At 41.0% G+C, this 21,709-nt stretch overlaps 1 protein-coding gene across 1 annotated transcript in view; it reads left to right on the top strand.

Moving 5' to 3' along the window:
- Window positions 1–1,291: 1,291 nt before the first annotated feature.
- Window positions 1,292–21,709, top strand: part of TEKT5 (tektin 5) — an 85,080-nt gene continuing 64,662 nt past the window's right edge. Inside the window, exons 1-4 of the mRNA XM_001366669.4 lie at window positions 1,292–1,941; window positions 9,456–9,539; window positions 11,868–11,938; window positions 15,188–15,331. Coding sequence (XP_001366706.1) covers window positions 1,375–1,941; window positions 9,456–9,539; window positions 11,868–11,938; window positions 15,188–15,331 — 866 coding nt within the window. The 5' untranslated portion in view covers window positions 1,292–1,374. The remainder of the gene's footprint in view (window positions 1,942–9,455; window positions 9,540–11,867; window positions 11,939–15,187; window positions 15,332–21,709) is intronic.

The raw sequence follows: 21,709 nt of genomic DNA, 5'->3' as shown, positions 1-21,709 counted from the left end.
TATCACAAGAGTCTTACATCCAGTGGCAGCAAAGGAACCCCTGTACTATCTTTCTAAGCAGTTGTCTGATCCCCCTTACCATCTGTGGCTGAGAGCTCCAGAAGCTTTTGCTGTTGCTTCAGCTGTGCCCAAAGCTTATTGCCATGGAGGAACCTGCTTTGGCATGTTGCTTTGCACTCTACTTCTACTCAAGTGCTCTAAATCTTTCCTGCTGGACTTCTACGTTATTTGGGGCTGAAAAATTATTTTGCCCCTTTTTGTGGGTTATGCTACTCTAAAATTTGTTTTGAGGCATTATAGCATAGTTTTTTAGAGGGTAATTTAGTAGAGATCAAGTGGGTCTATGTACCCTCTCTGCCATCTTGGCTTTATTCTACCCCCTGCTCCCTCACAGCAATACTTTTTATGATGGCTAAATTGGAAATAAATTACATTTACATCATGGGGAAATGAATAAACAAATTGTGGTATGTGAATATACTGCAATATGACTGTGCTATAAGAAATGATTTGTGTGATGAATACAGAGTAGGGTGGAAAGGTCTATAAGAACTAGTAGTACAGAGCTGAGAAAACAATATGCATAGTAACTATAATGGTGGAAATGGAATAGCAACTATACAACAAAAAATCAAAAGTAAATGTAACTTACATGTTCCACATATTTTTAGATTTTTTTCAATGTGCCAAATTTTTTTTCCTCTAAAAATCCTATTTATCATATGAGATGACTCTTTGAGAGGGGGATAGAGAGAAAAAATAGGCAACTATGGTAATGTCACAAACAGGAAATAGCAACAAAAGTTTATTGAAAAGTAAATGCAACAAAATTATAAAGATCAAGCAGTACTCAAACTAAGAAATATGAGAAGACATCTCCCATCTACCCCCTTGTGGATGTGGCAGGTCTACAGGTATTATACATTGCACATATTTTTAGACTTTTTCAATGTATTGTTCAATTGTTTTGAGTTTGCTTCTTTTTCTTCTGTAAAAAAATGCTGTTTTTTATATGAGATAGCTCTCTGGAAGAATTAAAAGGAAGAATATTTGGGATAACTATGATAATTATAAGGAAAAGAAGAAATAAATAAAAAACTCATTTAAAAATGCTTATTGACCAACTAACCTGATTTGAAAGGTCTAGGCTAACTTTGTTCTTAAGTGGAGATGTTAAAGGGTTAGTCTATGAAAGCACAGTGAATGGGGAGGGTAGGCCTCCTCCACTTGTTGCTTTATGACACCAGCTTTGAGTCACAGAGGTTCTTCCAGCTCCTACAATAGAAGAAACCTTTAGCTTATGGAACTAAACACAATAATTCTAGATACCTATGTCTTCTGCAGAGTTTGGTTGAGTAGTGCTGATGGAAGAAGATGGAGTTTCTAGGAACAACTCAGACTGCCAGTTACTGTGGCCCAAAAAAGATTTGTGGTTCGAATGAGTTGCCTCCTGGAACTATTACCCAGGAGAGTTACCAGCCTTATTATCTGCCAGGATACCGATACCTTAACTCATGGCGACCCAGCTTATTTTATAAAGTCTCTAACAACCAGAGCTGTGTAGATGAAGGGCCTATGGGCCGGAACTCCTTGAGGCCTCCCACCATCCTGCCTGCCCTGCGTACTGCCCTGTTTTCCAGGTACAACCGTCATGACTGGGAACAGTCAAGCATTGCCCAACTCCAGGGGGCTGAAACCTCTCGGCACTGGGCCAACAGGCTGACAACTGACTCAGTAAGGTTGATGCAGGACAAAGACCAGATAGTCCGACAGATGCAGGATGGCACCTGTCGAAACCTGGGCCAGAGGCTTTCGGACATTGGCTTCTGGAAATCAGAGCTGAGCTATGAATTAGATAGGCTATTGACCGAGAACCATGGACTAGACACTGCCAAGAAGCGACTAGGGTGTGCAGCTGACGAGTTGGAGAATCCATTGCAGGTCAGTATAGGGAAGTGTGTGGGAATGACCAGACTATGCCATCATATATAAAATGGGCATTTTTCCTTCATATCCAGTGACAGCTGGTAACTTTCTGAGCCAACTTAGTCACTGTCTTAGAATAACAGAGACTGAAGAGCTTTGAAACTACAGAAGAGGGAGTTATCAGTCCCCCAAACTGGTCTTTTGCAATTCAAATGAGGAAACATTTATTGAGTGCCTACTACTGTGCCAGGCACTAGACAAAAATGAAATAGTACCTGCCCCTCCAGGAATTTATATTCTGTCTAGTGCCCTGAAACCATTGTTCACTGAGATTCCTACCTCTTCCAAACTGAACTGAACATCTTGAAAGAGAATTCATATACCTGGCCATCTAATTCCTTGTGTGAAGTTTGGAGTATGAGAAGTATGTGTGAGTGGTTAATGGGATCAAAGTTTGTGGTAAGCCATATGAGAGTGAATCTGATCTGCACTCTACAATCTTTTCTCCCATCTTCCCTTGTTCTCCCCCACTCCAAAGCCTTTACCTGCACGATGTAGTAATATCTGTCACTAACATCTACCTTCCCTCTCCCTTCTGGTAGTTCCATTCCCCATATTCTCTCCTTCAAAACCTTCACCCAATTGATGTAGTTATAGTGCTAATATCTACCTTCCTTTTCCCTTCTAGCAGTCTTTGTGACATCACAGGTAAGTGAACCAATCAGTACTTATTCTTTCAAAACCACGATTCTCTCCTGCCCCTCCTTTTGGAAAGTCTTCTAATTTGCCTCACCTCCTTTTCTAGTCTTCTGTTATTGAGACTTATTACAACAGCAAATCCATTATTACAGTTGTCCCTCACTATATCGAGGCTCATTTATTATGGCTTCACTGGATTGAGAGTTTTTTAAAAATCTAATTCTGTTTCATGGAGTTTTTGCTTTATCGCAAAATTTTGTGGATGAATACCATACTGTACAAAATGGAAATGCAGTACACCACTACCGCTTGTGCAAGTGTGCCAAAGTGAGATTGTGCACATAACACTATTGGCTGATGGAACATATGGCGACCAACCACAGCATTGTGTTCTGTATCCTGGGCCCTGATTGGCTCAGTGACTGTAGCATCTGTCTGTCTGCTCTCCTGCCACTTTGCAGATGTTTACTTATCGCAGATATCTTTGGAATGTGACTCCTGCGATAGGTATGGGATCATTGACTTCTGATATTGGTAGAGAAACATAAAGAAAGTTTCATAGAGGCTTAGACAGCTCTGATAGAGTAGGATTTCCCTCCATAGAGGAACACATCAGCAGTTCACTGGTGGCTAATTGTTGCTTTGTTGTTGTTGTTGTTTTTAAACCCTTACTTTCTGTCTTGGAGCCAATAAGGCAGAAGAGTGGTAAGGGCAAGGCAATGGGGGTCAAGTGACTTGTCCAGGGTCACACAGCTGGGAAGTGTCTGATTCAGATTTGAACCTAGGACCTTCTATCTCTAGGCCTGACTCTCAATCCACTTAGCCACCCAGCTGCCCCCTGGTGGCTAATTGTTTTCAGAAACATTTCTTCAGTTAGCTAACTTCAAAGCTAGGTCTCCTTTCAATGAATGGTTGGCAGGCTTCCATTAAACTTACTGCATAGGGCTGATCCATGTCCAGGCTTAATGAATTCCTCTTCCATTTCATCATGGAGCCTAGTCTTGTTTGCCTCTTTGCAGTTCTTCCCATCCAAGCAAACATTGCTGAGAGGACCACAAGGCCTTAATTCCCGGCACAGTCTTGTGAAGATGGCTGAGAAGGGTTTCTAAAGACCTGCTCATATTGGTTCTGACAGTCTCCTCCTTTGGGAAGCCTATGGCCTGGGGCTGAGACTGAGGATAGCCAAGAGAAATAGTGGCCCAAGGTATGACATGCAGAGATTAGGGAGAGAGCAATGAGGAACACTTTTTAAAAGTTACTTGTAATAAATTCACACATTCTAAAGTGTGTCAGGGCATTAAAGGTATGCATTTTGTGAGAAACCGTCATGTGTGTTATGACTCGTCTTGATCCCATATAAGGGGAACAATTTTCACATGTTCCTTAGGGTAGGTCCTCAGTGGCTTTATCCCATCTCTCAGATGTTCTGGAAATGTGTTATCTAGGCAGAAGAGATAGCCCACCAGAAGAATACAGACACTTCCTAGCTGTGTGACCCTGGACAAGTCACTTCTATTCCTTAGCCCTTGCTACTTTTCTGTCCTGGAACCACAGTATTGATTCTAAGAGAATATTTTTTTTTAAGTCTAAAGACAGGGAAATGAACTAAATATCTTCTCAAGGTTTCTCCTTAATCACTTCCAATCTGCCTTCCCATCTCCTACCACGCATACTCTCTTCCATCACACCTCTCATGGGAGATATTGAAAGGAGTATTAGGAATATTCATTCTTTGTCCAGGATTAGACTAGAAAGGGGGTTCTTAACCTTTTGGCAGGTCATGGACTCCCTTGGCAGTCTAGTGACCCCTACGGACCTTTTCTCAAAATATAATGCATAAATGTAAATGCCTAAAACTGAATTCATAACATCATAAATGTAAATGTGTAACATTATAATTGTAAATGCATAAAATGAAATTCATAACATTATAAAGGAAACCAATTCCATTGCAGTTATCAAAAATATACTTTAAAAAAGCAAGTTCACAGATTCCAGGCTAAGCACCTCTGTTGTTTGATCTCTGATGTCCCATTCGGAACTTGCATTCTGTGGTTCTATAATCAAACTCCTTCATAACAGAGCTGCTGTAGGAATATTAATTTAATTTAGCCACAGTGTAGAAGGCTAGTCCACTAGGTCCTAGGTCTTTCACTAAATAAGCTTACATTCTACTAGGGAAATAGAAAATGTACAAAATTAAATATAATGGAGTGACAGCAAGTACAGTAGAAAGACTCCTGGATCTGAAGCCAAAAGACCTGAATTCAAATCCTGATTCTGAGGTTTATTTACCTTTGTGACTTTGGGCATGTCACTTAAATTCCTAAGTTCTCTATTTTCTCATCTATAAAATGATAGACCATATTGCTTCTGAGCTGCCTTCCAGCTCAACAGCTATATTTCTGTGACTCTATTGCTTGTGACAGGGACAAAGAGATTGGCACATAAAATGTTCTTGAAGTTTAAGGGAGAAAGCATTATCAGTAGTGGGGGGAGGAGAGGAAGGGTTGGGGGGGGGGCAGGTCAGAGGGTTAAACCTTGAAGGAAGATAATGAATTTCCAAAGACAGAGATGAGAGAGTGAATTCCAGGCTAGGGACTATGTTTGAATATTCAAATGAATGGAAGCAAAAGAGGGCAGGATAAAATTAGGAAATAATTTGATCAGAGAATAGGGTGCATGAAAGTAAAATGCAATAAAGCAGAAGAGGAAGGTTGGGGCCAGATAGTGGAATGTCTTAAATAGAAGGCCAGAGATTTGTATTTTATCTTAGAGTCAATGGAGAGTCCCTGAAGATTTGTGGGTATGTGTAAGAAGTATATATATATGTATGTGTATATACATATGTGAGCATCCCTTGAACATTGTGGGAGTTAGGGGCACAGTACTCCTGTAATCTGGAAAATCCATGTAGAAATTTTTGGCTTTCCCTTCCTATGAGAGAAGTCTGAATTTTTTCTTTTTCTTTTTTTTGGGTTGTTTATAGCAAATTAAATTGTGTATATTTATGGTATTAAAAGATAAAATATGTTGATATTATACCATACTTATACATGTATATATTTTAAAATTTCCAAGTTTATTCCATGTTATCCATTGGCCTTTGTATTTTATCTGAAGCTCCCACAAAACTCCCCCCCCCAATTTCTATTTAATTTCATATGTTGACCCAGGATATATCAAAACCATGAGGAGGAAAGCTGTGATGGGAAAGGGATACCTATATATAATATATACACAGATAAGCATATATATGTGTGTGTATATATGTATGTAAAGAAAAAACACATATATGCATATATGTGTACATATATACATATATTCTAAAAGTTTGGGATTTAAGTAGAAATATAATTTATATAATTTTATTTATATTATTATCCTTATTTTACAGCTATAGAAACTGAGGCAGATAGATTAAGTGACTTGTCCAGAGTCACCCAACAACTATGTGTCTGAGGCAAAATTTAAACTTAGACTTCCAATTAACTAGTTCATTATGCTTCTAATTAATTATGAAATGCTGCAGTTTTCAGCAAACATTCCTATATCTTCCCAGAACTGTCAGACACTTACTAGCTATGTGACTCTGGATAAATCACTTAACCTATCTACCTTGGTTGTTGTGAAGATAAGATGAGATCATATTTGTAAAATGCCTTACAAACCTTAAGGCACATATAAATGCAAGTTATTATTAATTACTGGAATGGGTCACAAGTTGTAGAATTGCCTTTTGGGGATACCTTTCAATGTAGTAGGGGGGCTTCATCTGTTAAGGATGACTTAAGAATTCTAAAGATAGGGATCAGGCTTAGTGGACTGAGAGCCAGGCCTAGAGATGAGAAGTCCTGGGTTCAAATTTGGCCTCATATTACTTCCTAGCTGTGCGACCCTGGGTAAGCCACTTAACCACTATTGCCTAGCCCTTACTGTTCCTCTGCCTTGGAACCAAAACAGAGTATTGATTCTAAGAAGGTAAGGGTTTTAAAAAAAAAGTCTAAAGATAGGGAAACAGACTAAATGCCCTCTTGGTGTCCCTTTCAGCTTTAAAAGTCCTTCAATCCATGCAGAATTAAGTGGCCAGACTGGATGCTGTAGGAACACACAAGCAATTGTATTCTCAGATATTATATTTATGGGTTCTCAAGTGATCGTTAGCCTCACCAGTGGCAAAATAGGATCTCTTAATGGGAGGTCAAAGAACTTAGTCACTCAATTTTCTCTCAAGTTTTGTGGTCGGACTTAATTTAAAGTTGGGGGGGGATAAGGAAAGGAAAGGGAGAGATGAATTCTATTTAGTAATCATAATTCTGTACTTAATACTAGTGACTCTGAGCAAGTCACTTAATTTTGGGGGGCTTCAGTTTCCATGGGTGTAAAAGAGGAACGTGGGGCTAAATGGCTTCTAGGGTCTCTTCTAGCTCTAAATTCATGATTCTATGAGCCATGATTGGGTTGTTCTTGGAGACAGCTGGCCATTTGCCCAATCTACACTATTTGTTCTGCCCAAGGGGAAGTGCTATGGAGCGGTAATGAGCCAATTTTCTGGAGTCTCTCCTCAGTGGCCTGGCACCCAAAGTTTCTGCCCAGTGTAGGGTGGAGAGTACAAGCTGACCTGCCTCTACATTCTGCTCTTACCTGGGATTACCCAAATGTTCATTTAACAAATATTTACTTTGCACCGGGCACTATTCTTGTTTCCACAATTAAAGAAACTAGACAACTAGTTGATTGGTGAGTGGAGGAAGACAGAATCTGTGCTCAAACATCCTAATGAAAACATTCTCTCTTGTAGTTTCTTTCTCATTCTAAGTCTACATCTTGGCCTGTGAGCACAAATCAGGGAGAGCCACAACCATTCATCTAGTGTTCCTGACTCTGCAGTGTGGCATCTAATCTCACCCTCCAATTGAAATTGTTTTTTCCAAAGAAGTTTCTCCAAAGATATCACTTTTTTTAAAAATATATTTTGATTTTTAAAATTTTCAATGGTCTCTTAATTGCCAGATACAATAGCTTTTTTTTAGTCCTCATCCTTTTTGACATCCCAGATACATTTGTCAGTGCTAATCACCTTCTGCTTCTGAATACTCTTATCTCTCTCTAGGTTTTCATGACACTATTATTTTCTGGGTCTTCTGCCTATCTGAACATTCATTCTTGGTCTCCTTTGCTCAAAACCTCTGTATAACCTCTTATCTGAAAGTTCTGTCCTAGATCCTTTTCACTTCTTCCTACACCCTCTTTATTTGTGACCTCATCAGCTCACATGGCTATAATGATGAATCTTTATTCCATGACTCTCAGATCTACACATATATCCCTAGTCTCTTTCTTGAGCTCCAGTCCCACATTGTGAACTGTTTTTTGGATGTTTCTAACTGGAAATCAAGCTGACATTTCAAATTTAGTCCAAACAGTCCAAAGCAGAATTCATTGTCATTCCCCTACTCAAACTCACCCCTTTCCCCTTTTTCATTGAGGACACCAGTCACCTTTTCAGCTTTCTCCCATGTGCTTCCCTTTCATGCATTCTACAATCCAACCAAACTGGCTTTCTGATTGTTCCTTATATAAAATTCCACTTCCTGTCTATAAACTCTGTCACAGGCTGTCACCCCATCCCCGGAATGTTCTTCCTCCTTACCACCATGTCATAGAATCTCTAGACTACTTCAGAACTCCACTAACATGCCACCTATACATGAAGGCCTTCCAGATCCTCCCAGATGCTAGTGCCTACCTCCCATGTATCTGCATTTGTTTTAGTGTGTTTCAGATATACTTATCTCTGTACATTGAGTCTCCCCAAAAGCATATAAGCTGCTCAAAAGCAGGGGCTATTTGATCCTCTTGTCTTTATATTTCCAGCATACAATGGAGATAGATCAAATATTGATTGATTGATTGACTTTATACTTCAGACATAGAATCAGTTGTATTACCAGGAGGGAGAAAAAGGACAACATGTGATGCCTCAACATGGTAGCCCTGGGGAACCTGTTTTGCTGGATGACTTTCCCTGTATACTGTGACTGTGGCCTTCCAGGGCTGTGTTTGTGTCTGTGGGAAGTTCTTGTGGACTGTACTATTTTCTAAGCTATCTGAGGTAATGGGCACAAAGTGTTTCAAAGGGCTGGGCAGTTGTGACTCACATCAAAATGCCAGGGCCAGCTGGACCCATGACAGTTCTTTCTGAGTCCTTGTCTATTCCATTGAGTATTCTGGTACTGGGGTCATGGACCGTAACTGTTAATGGACCCCAGGAGGGATACAAAGAAGTATAAGATCCAGTCCCGGCCCTCAAGGAGTTTGCAGACTCCCTAGGAATATAAGATAAGTGAATGAAAGTTAATAAACACAAGAGCTATTTTTAGTGTTGGGGGAGTGTCAAATGAGAATAAGGACACTGAGTGGAACAGTTTAGTGAAGGGAGGAATTAGTGTGAGCTAAGGTGGTCAGGGAACACTTTCCGAAAGAGGTGGAATATGAGCTGGGCTTTGAAAAATGGAAAGGATCTGGATAAAGAGATGGTCCCTAACTGCCGCCAGTATATGCTTATATGTTGTATTTGTAGGAGTCAGACTGAGTGACAAATCCATGGCTTCAGAGTGAGAAGGAGGAAGGGTAATATTCAAATCCAAAGACACAGTTATAAAACCTAACGAAGCCAAAGGTACAAACCCCAAACTCAAAGTACAACTTTTCTGCGTAAAAAGAGCAAATACCAGCAGAGGTAGATGTGAGTCATCCCTGTGCATGGCGATCTAAATATAGCCAGAGAAAGAACATGCTGTCTATCTCTCCCTCTTCCTTCTTTGCAGGTGGCCCTGGAATGCTTGTACCATCGTGAAAAGCGCATAGGTGTAGATTTAGTCCATGACGCTGTTGAAAAAAACCTCATCCAGGTATGAAGTTTCATACATACATACATACATACATACACCTACTCCACAAGACAAGGCAGCACAGAGTAACTGGGGTTGGGTCATGCAGTTTCCTAGGATAGGAATCTAAATCTATCTTGCATGGCTAGCTGTAGTTGACAGGTGATAGGAAAAAGCAAGAATAAATCAGAGGGATAGTTGGAAAAAAGAAAATTCTGAGCAATTCTTCAGGGATAAAGACATTGCATTTCTCCCCAGGGTATGCCTGGCTTTAGAAAGGCATAAAAGAAAGTCACTGAGATTACAGGTCTTTTTTGGCTGTATGTTACAGTAAAACAAACAAACAAACAAAATGGCCAAAACATAGACTGCTAACCAAGATGTCCATTTTTGAGATCTCAAAGTAAAACCAACAATGGGACTTTTAGAAAATTGTTTTGCCTCTCTAGGCCTTAGTTTTCTAATGAGTAAAATGCGAGTGCTGGACGAGATGGGTGAAAAGAATACTGGATTGGAAGTTGGGACTACAGGACCAGCTTTGCTATGGTACCTTGTTTAATTACTTCTCTGAACTTTCATTTCCTCACTTAGAAAACACCTGGGGTTGAGTAAGTATAATAGGAAGAGCTCTGGCTCAGGAATCAGAGGACCTTTGATTTTGTGACTTTGCTCAAGTCACTTCTTCATTCACAAAATGAAGGATTTTGATTAAAAGGTCTCTCAGTTCTTTCCCAATTGTTCATATCTGATCCTATGATTAGATAACCTTTAAGATCCCTTTACTTCTAAATCTTTATCTTATGCTTTTTATCATCTTTGGGAAAGAGACACAAAAAAATTGTCATATAAGCAGAATTTAAGACAAGATTCAGAATAGGTCCATAGAACTGCCCCCAAACCCTAACTGTATCATTCAAGAAAAGATATCACAGATGGTGGGAAACATCAGTTCTAGCATAAAAAAAGGAGAGTAAAAAGCCGAGTTGTCATATTTTCAGACTTTACTGAAATTCTCAGTTGTCTGAATTACTGATATCTTGTAGAACCAATCTCATTTCTTCCAGGACTTGTGTCCATAATCATAGAATGCATTGATATAAGGCAAGAATGGGAGAAAAAAAAAACAGAAAAAAGAGAAAATAGTCATAATGATAACACGTATTTATACAGTATTTTTAAGATTCATTAAGCAATTTCAGAAGTAAACATGTGGAATAGTATATTATTGACCTAATTTTGTAGATGAGCAACCAAGGCAAAAAGAAAGTAAAGAAGACCCTAGTTCAAATCCAATCGTAGATAGCTATATGACCCTGGGCAAATTCTTAACCTGTCCTAGCTTCAGTTTCTTCATCTTTACAAATGATTTCTCATTTCTCAGGGTTGTTGGGAAAATCAAGTGATATGATACACAGTATATATTTAAGTTCTATATTGGCATTGGCCATTATTATTGTCATTTCTGCTGCTATTATGGAGAGACTCGCCCATGGTCCAATAGCCAAAAAGCATCAAAGCTCAGGATTCCTAATTCTCCAGTCCAGAATTCCTTTCACTAAACTGGGCTTTTAACAGAGATCAAAAAGCATTTTATAGAAGAGCACCAGAATGGGAATCAGGAGACTGAATTTTTGGTCCCAATTCTCAGTCCCAATTGCTCAGTGACATTGGGCAAATAACCAAACTGCTTTGGATCTCAGTTTCTTCTTCTGTAAAACAGAGATAAGTATTCCTTCTCTGCCCATCCCATGGGGTGATCATGGAAGCAAAGGAGTTCATGTAAGTGAAAAGGGTTTTTTGGGTGTGTGTTATGTAAATAAAAGGAATCATCTTGTTCTTACTCTCCCATTGCCACTGATAGATTTCTATGGCATGAGTTCCCATAAGGCATATAGAAGACTTTATATATCTCCAAATTTGTTCTTCTTACAAAACACAGAAAAACTATGCAAATCCAGAAATGTACTAAAGTGAAAAACCAACAAGATAAAGTTTCCTCCAGTCACTTCAGTTTTTTGACAAGTCTATTTTCAGGTCCTTTGCAGGAATTTCAGTTGGCTTGTGGGCAAGTCCATTTTTCTATCCGTTCAAAAGGAGAATAGATCAGGTGGGTTTCCATTAACTCATCCGACCTATGTCATCTAATTACTTTGCTGTTAATAAGCTTCCATTTGCTGGTCCCCCAAAGGAAATAAAAGTGGATTTGGGATGCCAGTTTTCTCTGTTTCCTTTCTCTCAAGTTCTACCTCTAAACAGTTCAGTGAGAGGGGCAATGGGAAGAGAAAGCAAGAGGATAATTCGTTTTTGAGAACTGCTACCCTTTCTACTAGCAGACATTTTGCCTTGCAGGAGGCTGATATGTTAAAATGTTGTCAAGATCAAATGAGAAAATTGGCAGAGAGATGTGAACTGCAGCTGCGGTGAGTATTGGCTTCTCTTTCCTGTTTTCTGGCTAATATAATTTCCTGGGGTTGGACAAAACTGGCATTTCTTTCTCCTATCCCACCCACTTTAATTTATTATGATTATCTAACTATTTTTTTTTTTTGTAAAGAGGGAAAAGGATGGAGAAGGATCATCTGCAGTGATTTCTTAGTCTGTGGACAGCATATATGAATTATAACCCTGCAGACATGGCAAAATGGAGCATTATGAAACAGGATCCCGTGATTTCTGGGAGGGTTGCCTGGAATTGTGCCAAGGGGTAGTCAGTAGAGGCCTAGAGTCAGGCTTCTGAAAAAGAAATCACCTTTTTATTCTCTGATGCTTGATGATTATGTAACTAGCATCGTGACAAGTTAGGGAGCTATTCATGACATAATTAAAGTGAGAAGCAAGCTTTACAGGTCCCTGCTGCTGCAGTTGCTTTAGCCCTGTGACTGGTACTCAGTGAAGGAGCCTGGTCCCATCCTTCATAGTGGGCAATTGACATTTAACTATTGCAAGAAAAATAGTTATTTAACACGGGACCACTAATTTCTATACTCAGAAATATATTGATCAGCCCACGGACCTACCTATTGTTTTTGTATATTCAGGGCATAGCAGAGGTGGCAAATAGGACAGATATTACAAAAAGACATGGAATCAGGTGGAGTAATAGCTTCAGGGGGTAGAGAGGTAGGCCTGGAGATGGAAGGTCCTGGGTTCAAATGTGCCTCAGATATCTCCTATGTGTGTGATCCCAGGCAGGTCACTTAACCCAAATTGCCTACCTCTTAAGACACATCTGCCTTGGAACCAATGCTTAGTATCAATTCTAAGACAGAAGGTAAGGGTTTAAAAAAGACCTGGAATCTTTAAAAGGACATACTTTCTTAGTACCCTTCTCTCAAAGCCAGAAGCATCCCTAGAAACCAGGGTTAGGATTCAGGGACATTCACATTATGTTTCCTCTACTTTTTCTTCATTCCAACATTTGGATTTGGGTCAAAGCAGTTTAGAATGGCCATGGAAAGCAAAGCCAAAAGGGAAATAAAGTCACAAAGGCACCATATGTATCCTGGAATGACACATAGGAATAACAGTGCTGTTTACCTTGGTGTTTTTTTTTTGCAGAGCAGGTGAGGACAGACCAATTATACTGACATGTCACAACTCTAAAGAGATTTATTTGTATGTGGCTTAAGAGAGAGCAATAACTAAGGGGTGGATGATTAGGGCCTTGGGGTGACAGACTCTAGAAGCTACTGACAGTCTTTGCCATACTTTAGTAAATGTAGAAACAATTGAGCTTAGTCAAGATTTTACAAATACTTCCTCTCCTTAGAGGTTGTTCTCCAAATTAACCCAGTCCTAATAACAGCCACCCTATCATCAGTGGTCAGGTGTTACCCTCCAATCTTCACCCCAACCCTACCTCTAATCCCCACACACACCCATAACACATGCTTTATCCTACTTGGCCTAGGTACAAAAATTGCAGATCATGCCTCTAGCTTGTGGCAGCTGCCTTACACCTCAGTTACACCTGTATTACAGCTCAGTTATAAACCTTATGAAAAAAAATTTAGCAACTGCTAGTAGTGCTACTGCCTTTCCACTTTGCCCATTACTTACAGGAGTTTGAGAGTCTGTCCAAAGCACAGGGCCCAAGGCCCCCAAATTGCCATGTTTCTGGTATCCTTTCTGTGTGTGGTTTCTCTACTTGTATACATCTGCTGCAGCTTGGAGACAGCCAGCAGGGGGAGAGAGTAGCCAAGAAAGGACCAGACAATCCCCATAATGCTTAATTCCATTGCTTTGGAGCTAGGGAGCTAGCCAGCTTGTGGAATGGGTTTTGGAGGGTCAAGGGGAACAAGTGAGAGTATGCCATCCAAGAGAGGAGAAATGATAGAGTGGAATGTGCCCTGGATTCTGGAGTAAGTGGGCCTGGGTTCAAAAACTGTTAATGCTTCTATAGCTTGGGTCCAGTTACTTAGCCTACTGAGGCTCAGTTTCCTTGAGTGTAAAATAAATGGTGAACTCTAAGGTTCCTTTCAGTTCTAGGTCATGTGGTTTTATGTGAAAAATTGGGGAAATGAGGAGTCCTGACTTCTGAGATCTCTTCTAACTCAAATATATGATCCAAATGTCAGAAAGAGTTCCTTGGAGGACAGATGAGGGTAGGAGAAGACATTCTCTTCCATGAAAAATCTGAGGTAGATCCCCTGGAACAGAACCATTTTATAGTCTCAGGTGAAAAAGCCCATGTGTCAGAAGAAGGTTGTCATCATCAAGTGATTATCTCTTGCTTTCAGAGAACATTTTGCTATCTTGGGGGAACTTAATTAGTACAGAGCCAGAGCCCAATTAAGGAAACAGAATGCAGTCTTTCCTCATCCTTAGTGTGGGAAGTACTGCTGCCAACCATTCTATCCGTTGGCACATGAAGAGAGTGGGAACTTTGGAGGTATTTTCGGCAAATCCTGGGGCCTCCCATCTGGATGGGGAAGTGTCCCTACCAGAGGTTGACATTATTCCCTCACTTCTTCCATTGAAGCGGAAAGTTCAGTTTATGACTATAGGAGAGTTAAATTTGCGTTTCCCCTGGTCAGCAGGACCTCATAAGGTGTTTTCTGGTTCACATCTGGCCATCAGTCTGGGACAGAGAGGAGGATATTAGTTAATGTCATTCTCCATCTCCCCTTGAGCAAATGTTGCAGGTGTCTGGATGACAACTCCAATCTCCTTTTTCTCCCTGCCCTCAAAGAGACTGGTCAAGGTCAAGGGTATTGCTTTAGAATTAATGTTATAATGACTAAGACTCTAGTCCCGCTATAGTTTCTGAGATAAATTAGGCAAGATTCTTTAAGGATTGACCTTAGTGGAGGATATGATACTGGAGTCACTAATGGTCTCCCTCATTCACCTAAAAATTCTTTCCTATTACCTTAACCCTGATAGTCTAAAGTCTGCCATTTGAGACTCATTCCTTTGATTTGGTAGATTATCTCTTATTGAAATGCAAATACCCTTCCTTGGAGGAGGAGCACTTTAAACCCATGTTAATCATTTACTCCTTAGCAAGAATAAGTATTAAATTCTTCTTTCTTTCTAAGTCATGACTGAGAGCAAGTTCTAACAGAAAAAGAGGTGAGATAGTGAAGAGGTAAGGCTAGTAGGTAAGACGGAAGACAAACCAGAGACTTCATAGAGGGTTCATGTGAAATGATCCTTATTTTCCCCAGGGATAACCGAGATGCCCAACATGCACTGGAGAGAGATTTGGCTGACAAAAATTCTGCCCAGTTTATTGATGAGAAGTGCTACAACCTGAGAAACACATCAGATGCCATCAGCTTCTTCCATGGAGTAGAGAAAATGGATGGCTCGTAAGTGTGTGATTCTAGCTCTACATAGGAGATTTCTGATTTCCATAATGATAGAGTCCACAGAAAAGTATTTGCTCTTGGGGACTGGTTTGTTTGACAATAGGTTCAGGAGGATAAGGACATCTCCTGTGAAGTTCTTTCATAGATAGGGAATCTGGAAAGGAGAAGGTCTCTAGGCCTCTCTTTCCTAACCTTCATCTTACACTTAAAACCTTCCTATTTTCCACAGACCCTCTGCACTAATAAAGCCCTGCCTGAATGACTATATGACTCTTTTCATACCATATAGTGGGTAGGGTGGAGGTAGAGTGTAATCTGGTGGTGAGAGTAGAGACTATTTCATTTGTACTGTTGTATCCTCTGTGCCTAGCAAGGGTGATTTACACATAGTAGACACTTAATAAATATTGCCCTGAATTTTGGAAGAGCTGGCCTAGGCCATCTACAAGATTCGAAATCCCTAAGCACAGTGTCTAAGGTCATTGTTCTGCCCTCTTCTTTTTCAGCTACAATAACCCTTCATTGCTCCAGGCTTATCTCAGTAACCCTACTGTTACAGGATGAGATCTGTTATAATCACAGAGCTTTGCCCAAGGTGGACCCTCTCACTGCTCTGACATCACCTTTTGTTCATTTCCCCCAAAGCTTTAAACACCTAAAGGAAGTGCATGACTTCCCATAGGCCCTCCTTTCTCCCTCTAACTTCTGAAAGTTGTCTTAGAGTTCAAGTTCTCCTTTAAAAACTTCCCCTAAAGGCTCTGGGAAATCAGCTTCTCCCATATGTGGATTCAAAGCCATTTGTACCAGTTGCTCACTGTGTGACCAGATGGGTAACTTTGCCTCTTTGGGCTTCAGTTTTCTCCTATGTAGGGGAAAAGGGGAAGGGAATAAGCATTTGTATAACAACTTATATGTGTCAGGAGCTTTGGTAAGTGCTTTCAGAAGTATTTCATCTGTAACGAGAGGAAAATGGATTGTAAGGTCCCTCAGTTCCAAATTTGTAATTCTAAAATCATTATGCTGAGGTCCATGAATTAAAAAAAAAGATTTTTTGATAACTATATTTTGAACATAACTGGTTTATTTTATGCATTTAAAAACTATTCTGAGGAGGGGTCCATGAACCCCTTCGGTGGTCCAGTAAATGCCACACAAAAGACTAAGAATTGCTAATGAGATCTTTTCTTTTTCTTGCTTTTTCTTATTTGCTATTATAGTGGATTAAAAAAATATATATCAAAAAAGGAGGGAGAGGGGAAAAAGAGTGGTATAATGGAACCACACTAGATATGAAGTTGAGATCTTTGGACTGGTGACTAGCTCAGCCACTGCTAGCTGTGTGCCCATGGGCAAGACACAAGCTGACCGTCAACATGTAAAATGAAGATATTACTTCATGATATTCATATGTACCTCATGTGTAAAATAAAGTTTTAATGCTCCTATGGCCTACGGTAAGAGGCTTAAGAGGTTCCTGTGAGATATTGTATGTAAAATATTTTGTGAGTGGTCAAGTTCCATACAAATGAGAATTGGTGTTTGAGCCTGGAGAAGGGGAGAGTTGGTCAGCCCCCCACCCCAAGCCCCACCCCCAAGCCCCGCATCTTAAAAAGTCGAACTACAGAAATTCACTTGGGCTACAGAGGGCAGTGTTTGCCACTGGCCCTGGCAGGCCGGCTGGGAGCTGCCAGTTGACTCCAGCGGCTGCCAAGCTGTGGGTGATGGGTCGGAAAGGGAATGGGCAGTGCGGAGTGCTGACGTCGGCCCTCCAGGCGCCAGGGCTCGAGTTTATGGCCCGCAGTGGTCCTTAAGCAGCCTGAAGTCTGCTGTGGAGCCCTGAGGAAGCGTCCCGGAGGCGCCCCCAATTCCACGCTGGTGTGCAGGCTCGCTGAGCGGCCAGGTGGGCATCCCACTGCCGCCAGCCAGTCGCGAGGCAGCAGCACAGCTCTGAGGGACAGGAGTTGGGTGATGGGCTCTCCGATGGGCAGCTTCCGCCAAGACAAACCCTGGGTGGGGGTGGGAGACTGTTAAATACTCTGGCCCCCACAGCTCTAGTCAATTCCCTTTTCTTGTGTCCTTCCCCGCTAAGGCGCTCTTGCGTCTTCTCCGAGGGCCCGAGGGTATTGGGAAGCGTAGGTCCAGGGGAACGGCGGCAGAGACAGGACTGAATCTTGTGGAGAGAGGCCGCTGGGCAGGCTAGGAGCTTCTGGTGCTATTCCTGGGAGCCCGCGAGAAGACCGGGGAAAATGAAAGTGCGGTCTGCCCCTCTCTGTCCCCATCCCATCAGGGAGAGCGCAGCCACGGCGCTCCAGGCGCCCGGGCTCAGCAGACGGGGTGGGCTGGGACGGGCAGAGACAGGGCAGGGCACGCCCTTCGCCCAGAGCCGCTGCCAGGCCTCTGCTCGCACCTGGGGATTCCCGGGGCCTGCCCCCAAAGGCGGCCTGCCATACAGTTGGGAGTTTTGGAGGGAAACCGTGGCACTGAAGCTGCGGAGCGGAGGATGCTGGGACTTCTTTCTGCAGTGTGGTATTCCCTTCAGTCATAGGTACCCGGGTGCCGGAGGACCTCAGTCTTCTAGTTGGGCTCTGTGGGTCGTCTTTCCACCTTTGTTTAGTGGAAGAGAAGAAACTCCAAGACAAATCCATATGATGCAGTTATCAACAGTTTTAAGTCAACCACACTCCTGGCCTTTAAAAACCCCCCAAGGATGTTAAGTGAGAACATACCCTCAAGATTTTGAAAAGGAAAAGGAGTGCTGGAGTCAGGTGACTTCTTTCTAGTGAGAGAGTGTGGGGGAAACAGTACTAGCCAAAGGACTTGTGCTGGAATCTTGGATGGCTATTCAGGCTATGCATTAGAGCTTTGGAGAGCTGTAAAGGAAGTTGAGTCAGCAAGCATTTAGGAGTCACCTCCTGTGTGCAAAGCACTAGGACTAAAGGTATCAAACAGTCCCTGTTCTCAAAGAGCTCTGGACATTTAGTACAGTGCCTTCCTTTTGCAGATAATTAAACTGAGACCCCAAAGTCACAGGTCTGCTGACTTAAAGAAATCCTCTGACTATAGGTCACCCTGACAGATCCTAGGCAAGTCACCAAGTTCTCTGTACTTATTCTATCTTCTCCTGGCCTCAGGTTTCCTCCTCTATAAAATGAGGGATTTTCAAGGTTTGAGAGAGCCCTTTCAGTCTCAGCTTTCTGATTCTATTCTCTACTAGGTCCTGCTACCTGTTAGCTTTGTGATGTGGGGGTAAATTACATACATTTCTCTGGACTTGCCTCACTTGTAAAAGGAGGCTCTTGGGATAGATGTTTCCTGGGGCCCTTGGAGTGCTAAGGTTCTATCATTCTCATTACCAAGAAATGGCCAGTAGGGTGTGGCCACCCTTCAGTCCCTGGGAAACCTCCATGCAAACAGCCTTTGTGTGTTTCAGAATCACATAGTAAAAATAGCCTGTGCCAGAATGGCATTTGGGGGTTTATGGCAAAAGCCATCTCTGAGGACCTTGATAGCATTCCATTGTCTCTTAGTAAAATGTTCTCTTTCCCAACACCTGTACTCCCAAGATCAGAGACCTTTGTAATTGTTTCCCCACTGTAGTCCTTCTAAGCCCCCTCCCCCTTTGGCCCACTATTGACAAGCAACTTCCCTCAGACAAAGAAGGAACTATGGAAAGAGGGGAATTTGGCTACTGGTGAACAACTCTGGAAAAAGGTGTGGTTGGGAGAAATTGGTTGAAGCTCTTGTTATTTCCTTATTCCTCACCTGGCAGAATCTGTACTTCTAAGATCTGTAATTTCATGGATGTGGCTATTTCCTTCACCTATGCATACCCTAACCTCTCTATAGCAGGCTTTCAGCTGAATGCTGCTGATAGTGAAAAATTCATCACCTTGCTGCCAACATGGCCAAAAGTTTCTTGGATCCTGCAACCCAACACTGGGGAAATCTGCAATACCTTTCCACCAGGGTGGAACCCTGTCAGAGTGTGAACTCTACTGCTTAGCTTTTAAAAAACCCAATCATAATTGCATGTCAGCTATGGGAGGGGTTAATAACATAAATTAACTAATTAAATAAAAATTTCAAATTAAAAAAAATTCAGTAATGTGGGCAGCTAGGTGGCTCAGTGGGCAGGAGTAGAGATGGGAGGTCCTAGGTTCAAATCTGGCCTTAGACACTTCCTAGATGTGTGATCCTGGGGAAGTCACTTAGCCCTTATGTCTAGCCCTTATTGCTCTTCTGCCTATTGATTATAAAATGGAAGGTAAGGGTTAAAAACCCAGGATTACTTCCTCTCTATGATTAAAGCATCAGAACCAACCTTCAGTGAAGTCCAGAAGAGTATTCTGGAAAGATGAAGTATAAAATTCAATTTCAGTGATCTTATTTTAATGCATAGGGTAAACTTGCCCTGAGGATTTTTTTTCATCTTAGTAAGATGAAGATGTCAATTTTGATGTAAATAACTGAAATGGCAATGTGGTATGTGGAAAGAATACTGGATTTAGCATGGATGAAAACCCAGTTCAAATCTGAGCAAGTCAATTAAGTTCTCTGCTTCGAGTTCTCCTACCTGTAAAATGAGTGAGCTAGACTTGATGTCCTCAAAAGGCTCTAGGCATATGACAATAAAATCTGATATTTATATCCAGCTTTAGTGCCTGCAAAGGCACTTTACTTCTGAATACTATGACAATCTTGTGATGAAAATAATCATTTTAAAATCAATTAACAAGCATTTATAGAATGTCCACTGTGTCAGACACCATACTAGAAAGTCTTTTTTTTAAAAAAGAAAAAATTATCCTTAAAAGCTTATATCCTATGAGGAAACTGAGGCTGAGAGATTAAGTAATAATGGTTAATATTTATATTGTAGCATTTTAAGGTTTGCAAAGTGCTTTACACATATTATTTCATTGATTTTCCCCTACAATTTTGTTGAGTAGATACTGTTTTCCCAGTTTTATGGATGAGGAAACTGAAGCTAAAACAGGTTATGACTTGCTCATGTTTACATAGATTGTAAAAGGATTTTGAATTCAAATCCAGCATGTTATCCTGTATGTTACACGGCTTCTTTTTCATGTTGTACCACCTACATTTATTTGCTATATCTAAAGATCAGATTTTTGTATATTGGGCTTTCTCAAAACAAGTCACAGTTATATAAGCTTTAAAGAAAAATAAGAGTCACCACGTATCTTGAACTGCATTTTCTCTGTATTCATCCTGCTTCATGTTACCATTAATATTGAGAGTTAATCTTCATCATTTCCTATCCTGCAAACCTTTGCCTGCCATCTTGATTGCCTTCTTTGAGGGGACACCTGTCTCGGGAAGCAAATCAGACTCCAGGTTCTTGCATACTTAAAAACAAACAAATAAAAAACCTCTTACTGAGTTCTGCATTCATAATGGTAATAGATTACTACATATAGTACTTTATGGTTTGTGAAATATTTTCCTTAAAACGACACTGGAGGTTAATGGATCAAATATTCATTATCTTGGCCTTAGATGGATGAGAAACTTTTAACCCAGAAGTGGCTTGCCCAAAGCTATGTAGCTAATAGATGCTGGAGCAAGGACTTCAACTATATCTCCTAGGATTCCCACTTGAATGTTGTTTCCACATTAGACCTTGTTTTCTTCAATACTGTACCATATACACTGCCTCCATTTCCTGAGAACCCATTGGCAAAGTGAAATAACTGCCGGTTGTTTACCCAGAGATGGTCAGCTGGCTTGGGGTCTAAAGGAGAGAGAGGGTGCACTCACTGCCATTCAATTCAAGCCTTTATTAAATTTTTATTGCTGGCAAGACATTATGCTAAGTGCCTGATGCAAAGTTAAAAGGGGGAACTTGACTTTAAGAAGCTTATAGGCAGGTAGGGGAGAGGGAGTTGTTAGGGAAATGACTAGTGTTCAGAAAAGTAAATAATCTAATTTGAAGGAGGCAAGAGCAACAATTTCAAGTAGACAGTAAGCTCCTTGAGAGCAGGAACTGTGTGTCTTTTGCATTTGTAGTTGCCTTGATTAAGATTGAGGAGGGCTTGTTTGGTTGATTATTGATTGAAGATTGATTAATTGATACCAGGAAAAGCTTCCTATAGTTGGTGGGAAAATGAAGAAAGATAAGGATTCTAAAAGGAGAAGTAAAGAGAACATTCCAGAATGTGGAAGAGCCTATACAAAGGCAAGGTAATCTGAGGATGGAATGCTATGTTCAGGAAATAGAAAATAGATTACAGAGTGTGTGATGAGTAGAGATATGAAATAAATCTGGTGAAGTAGACTGGGGCCAGATTGTGAAGGGTTTTAAGTGACAAGCCAAGGAGTTTCTGTTTTATCCTAGAAGCACCACTGAGTTATGGA

Source organism: Monodelphis domestica, chromosome 7 (assembly GCF_027887165.1).
Source record: "Monodelphis domestica isolate mMonDom1 chromosome 7, mMonDom1.pri, whole genome shotgun sequence".
NCBI lineage: Eukaryota > Metazoa > Chordata > Mammalia > Didelphimorphia > Didelphidae > Monodelphis > Monodelphis domestica.
The sequence above is the reverse complement of the archived record's forward strand: the minus strand, read 5'-3'. Positions and strand labels throughout refer to the sequence as shown.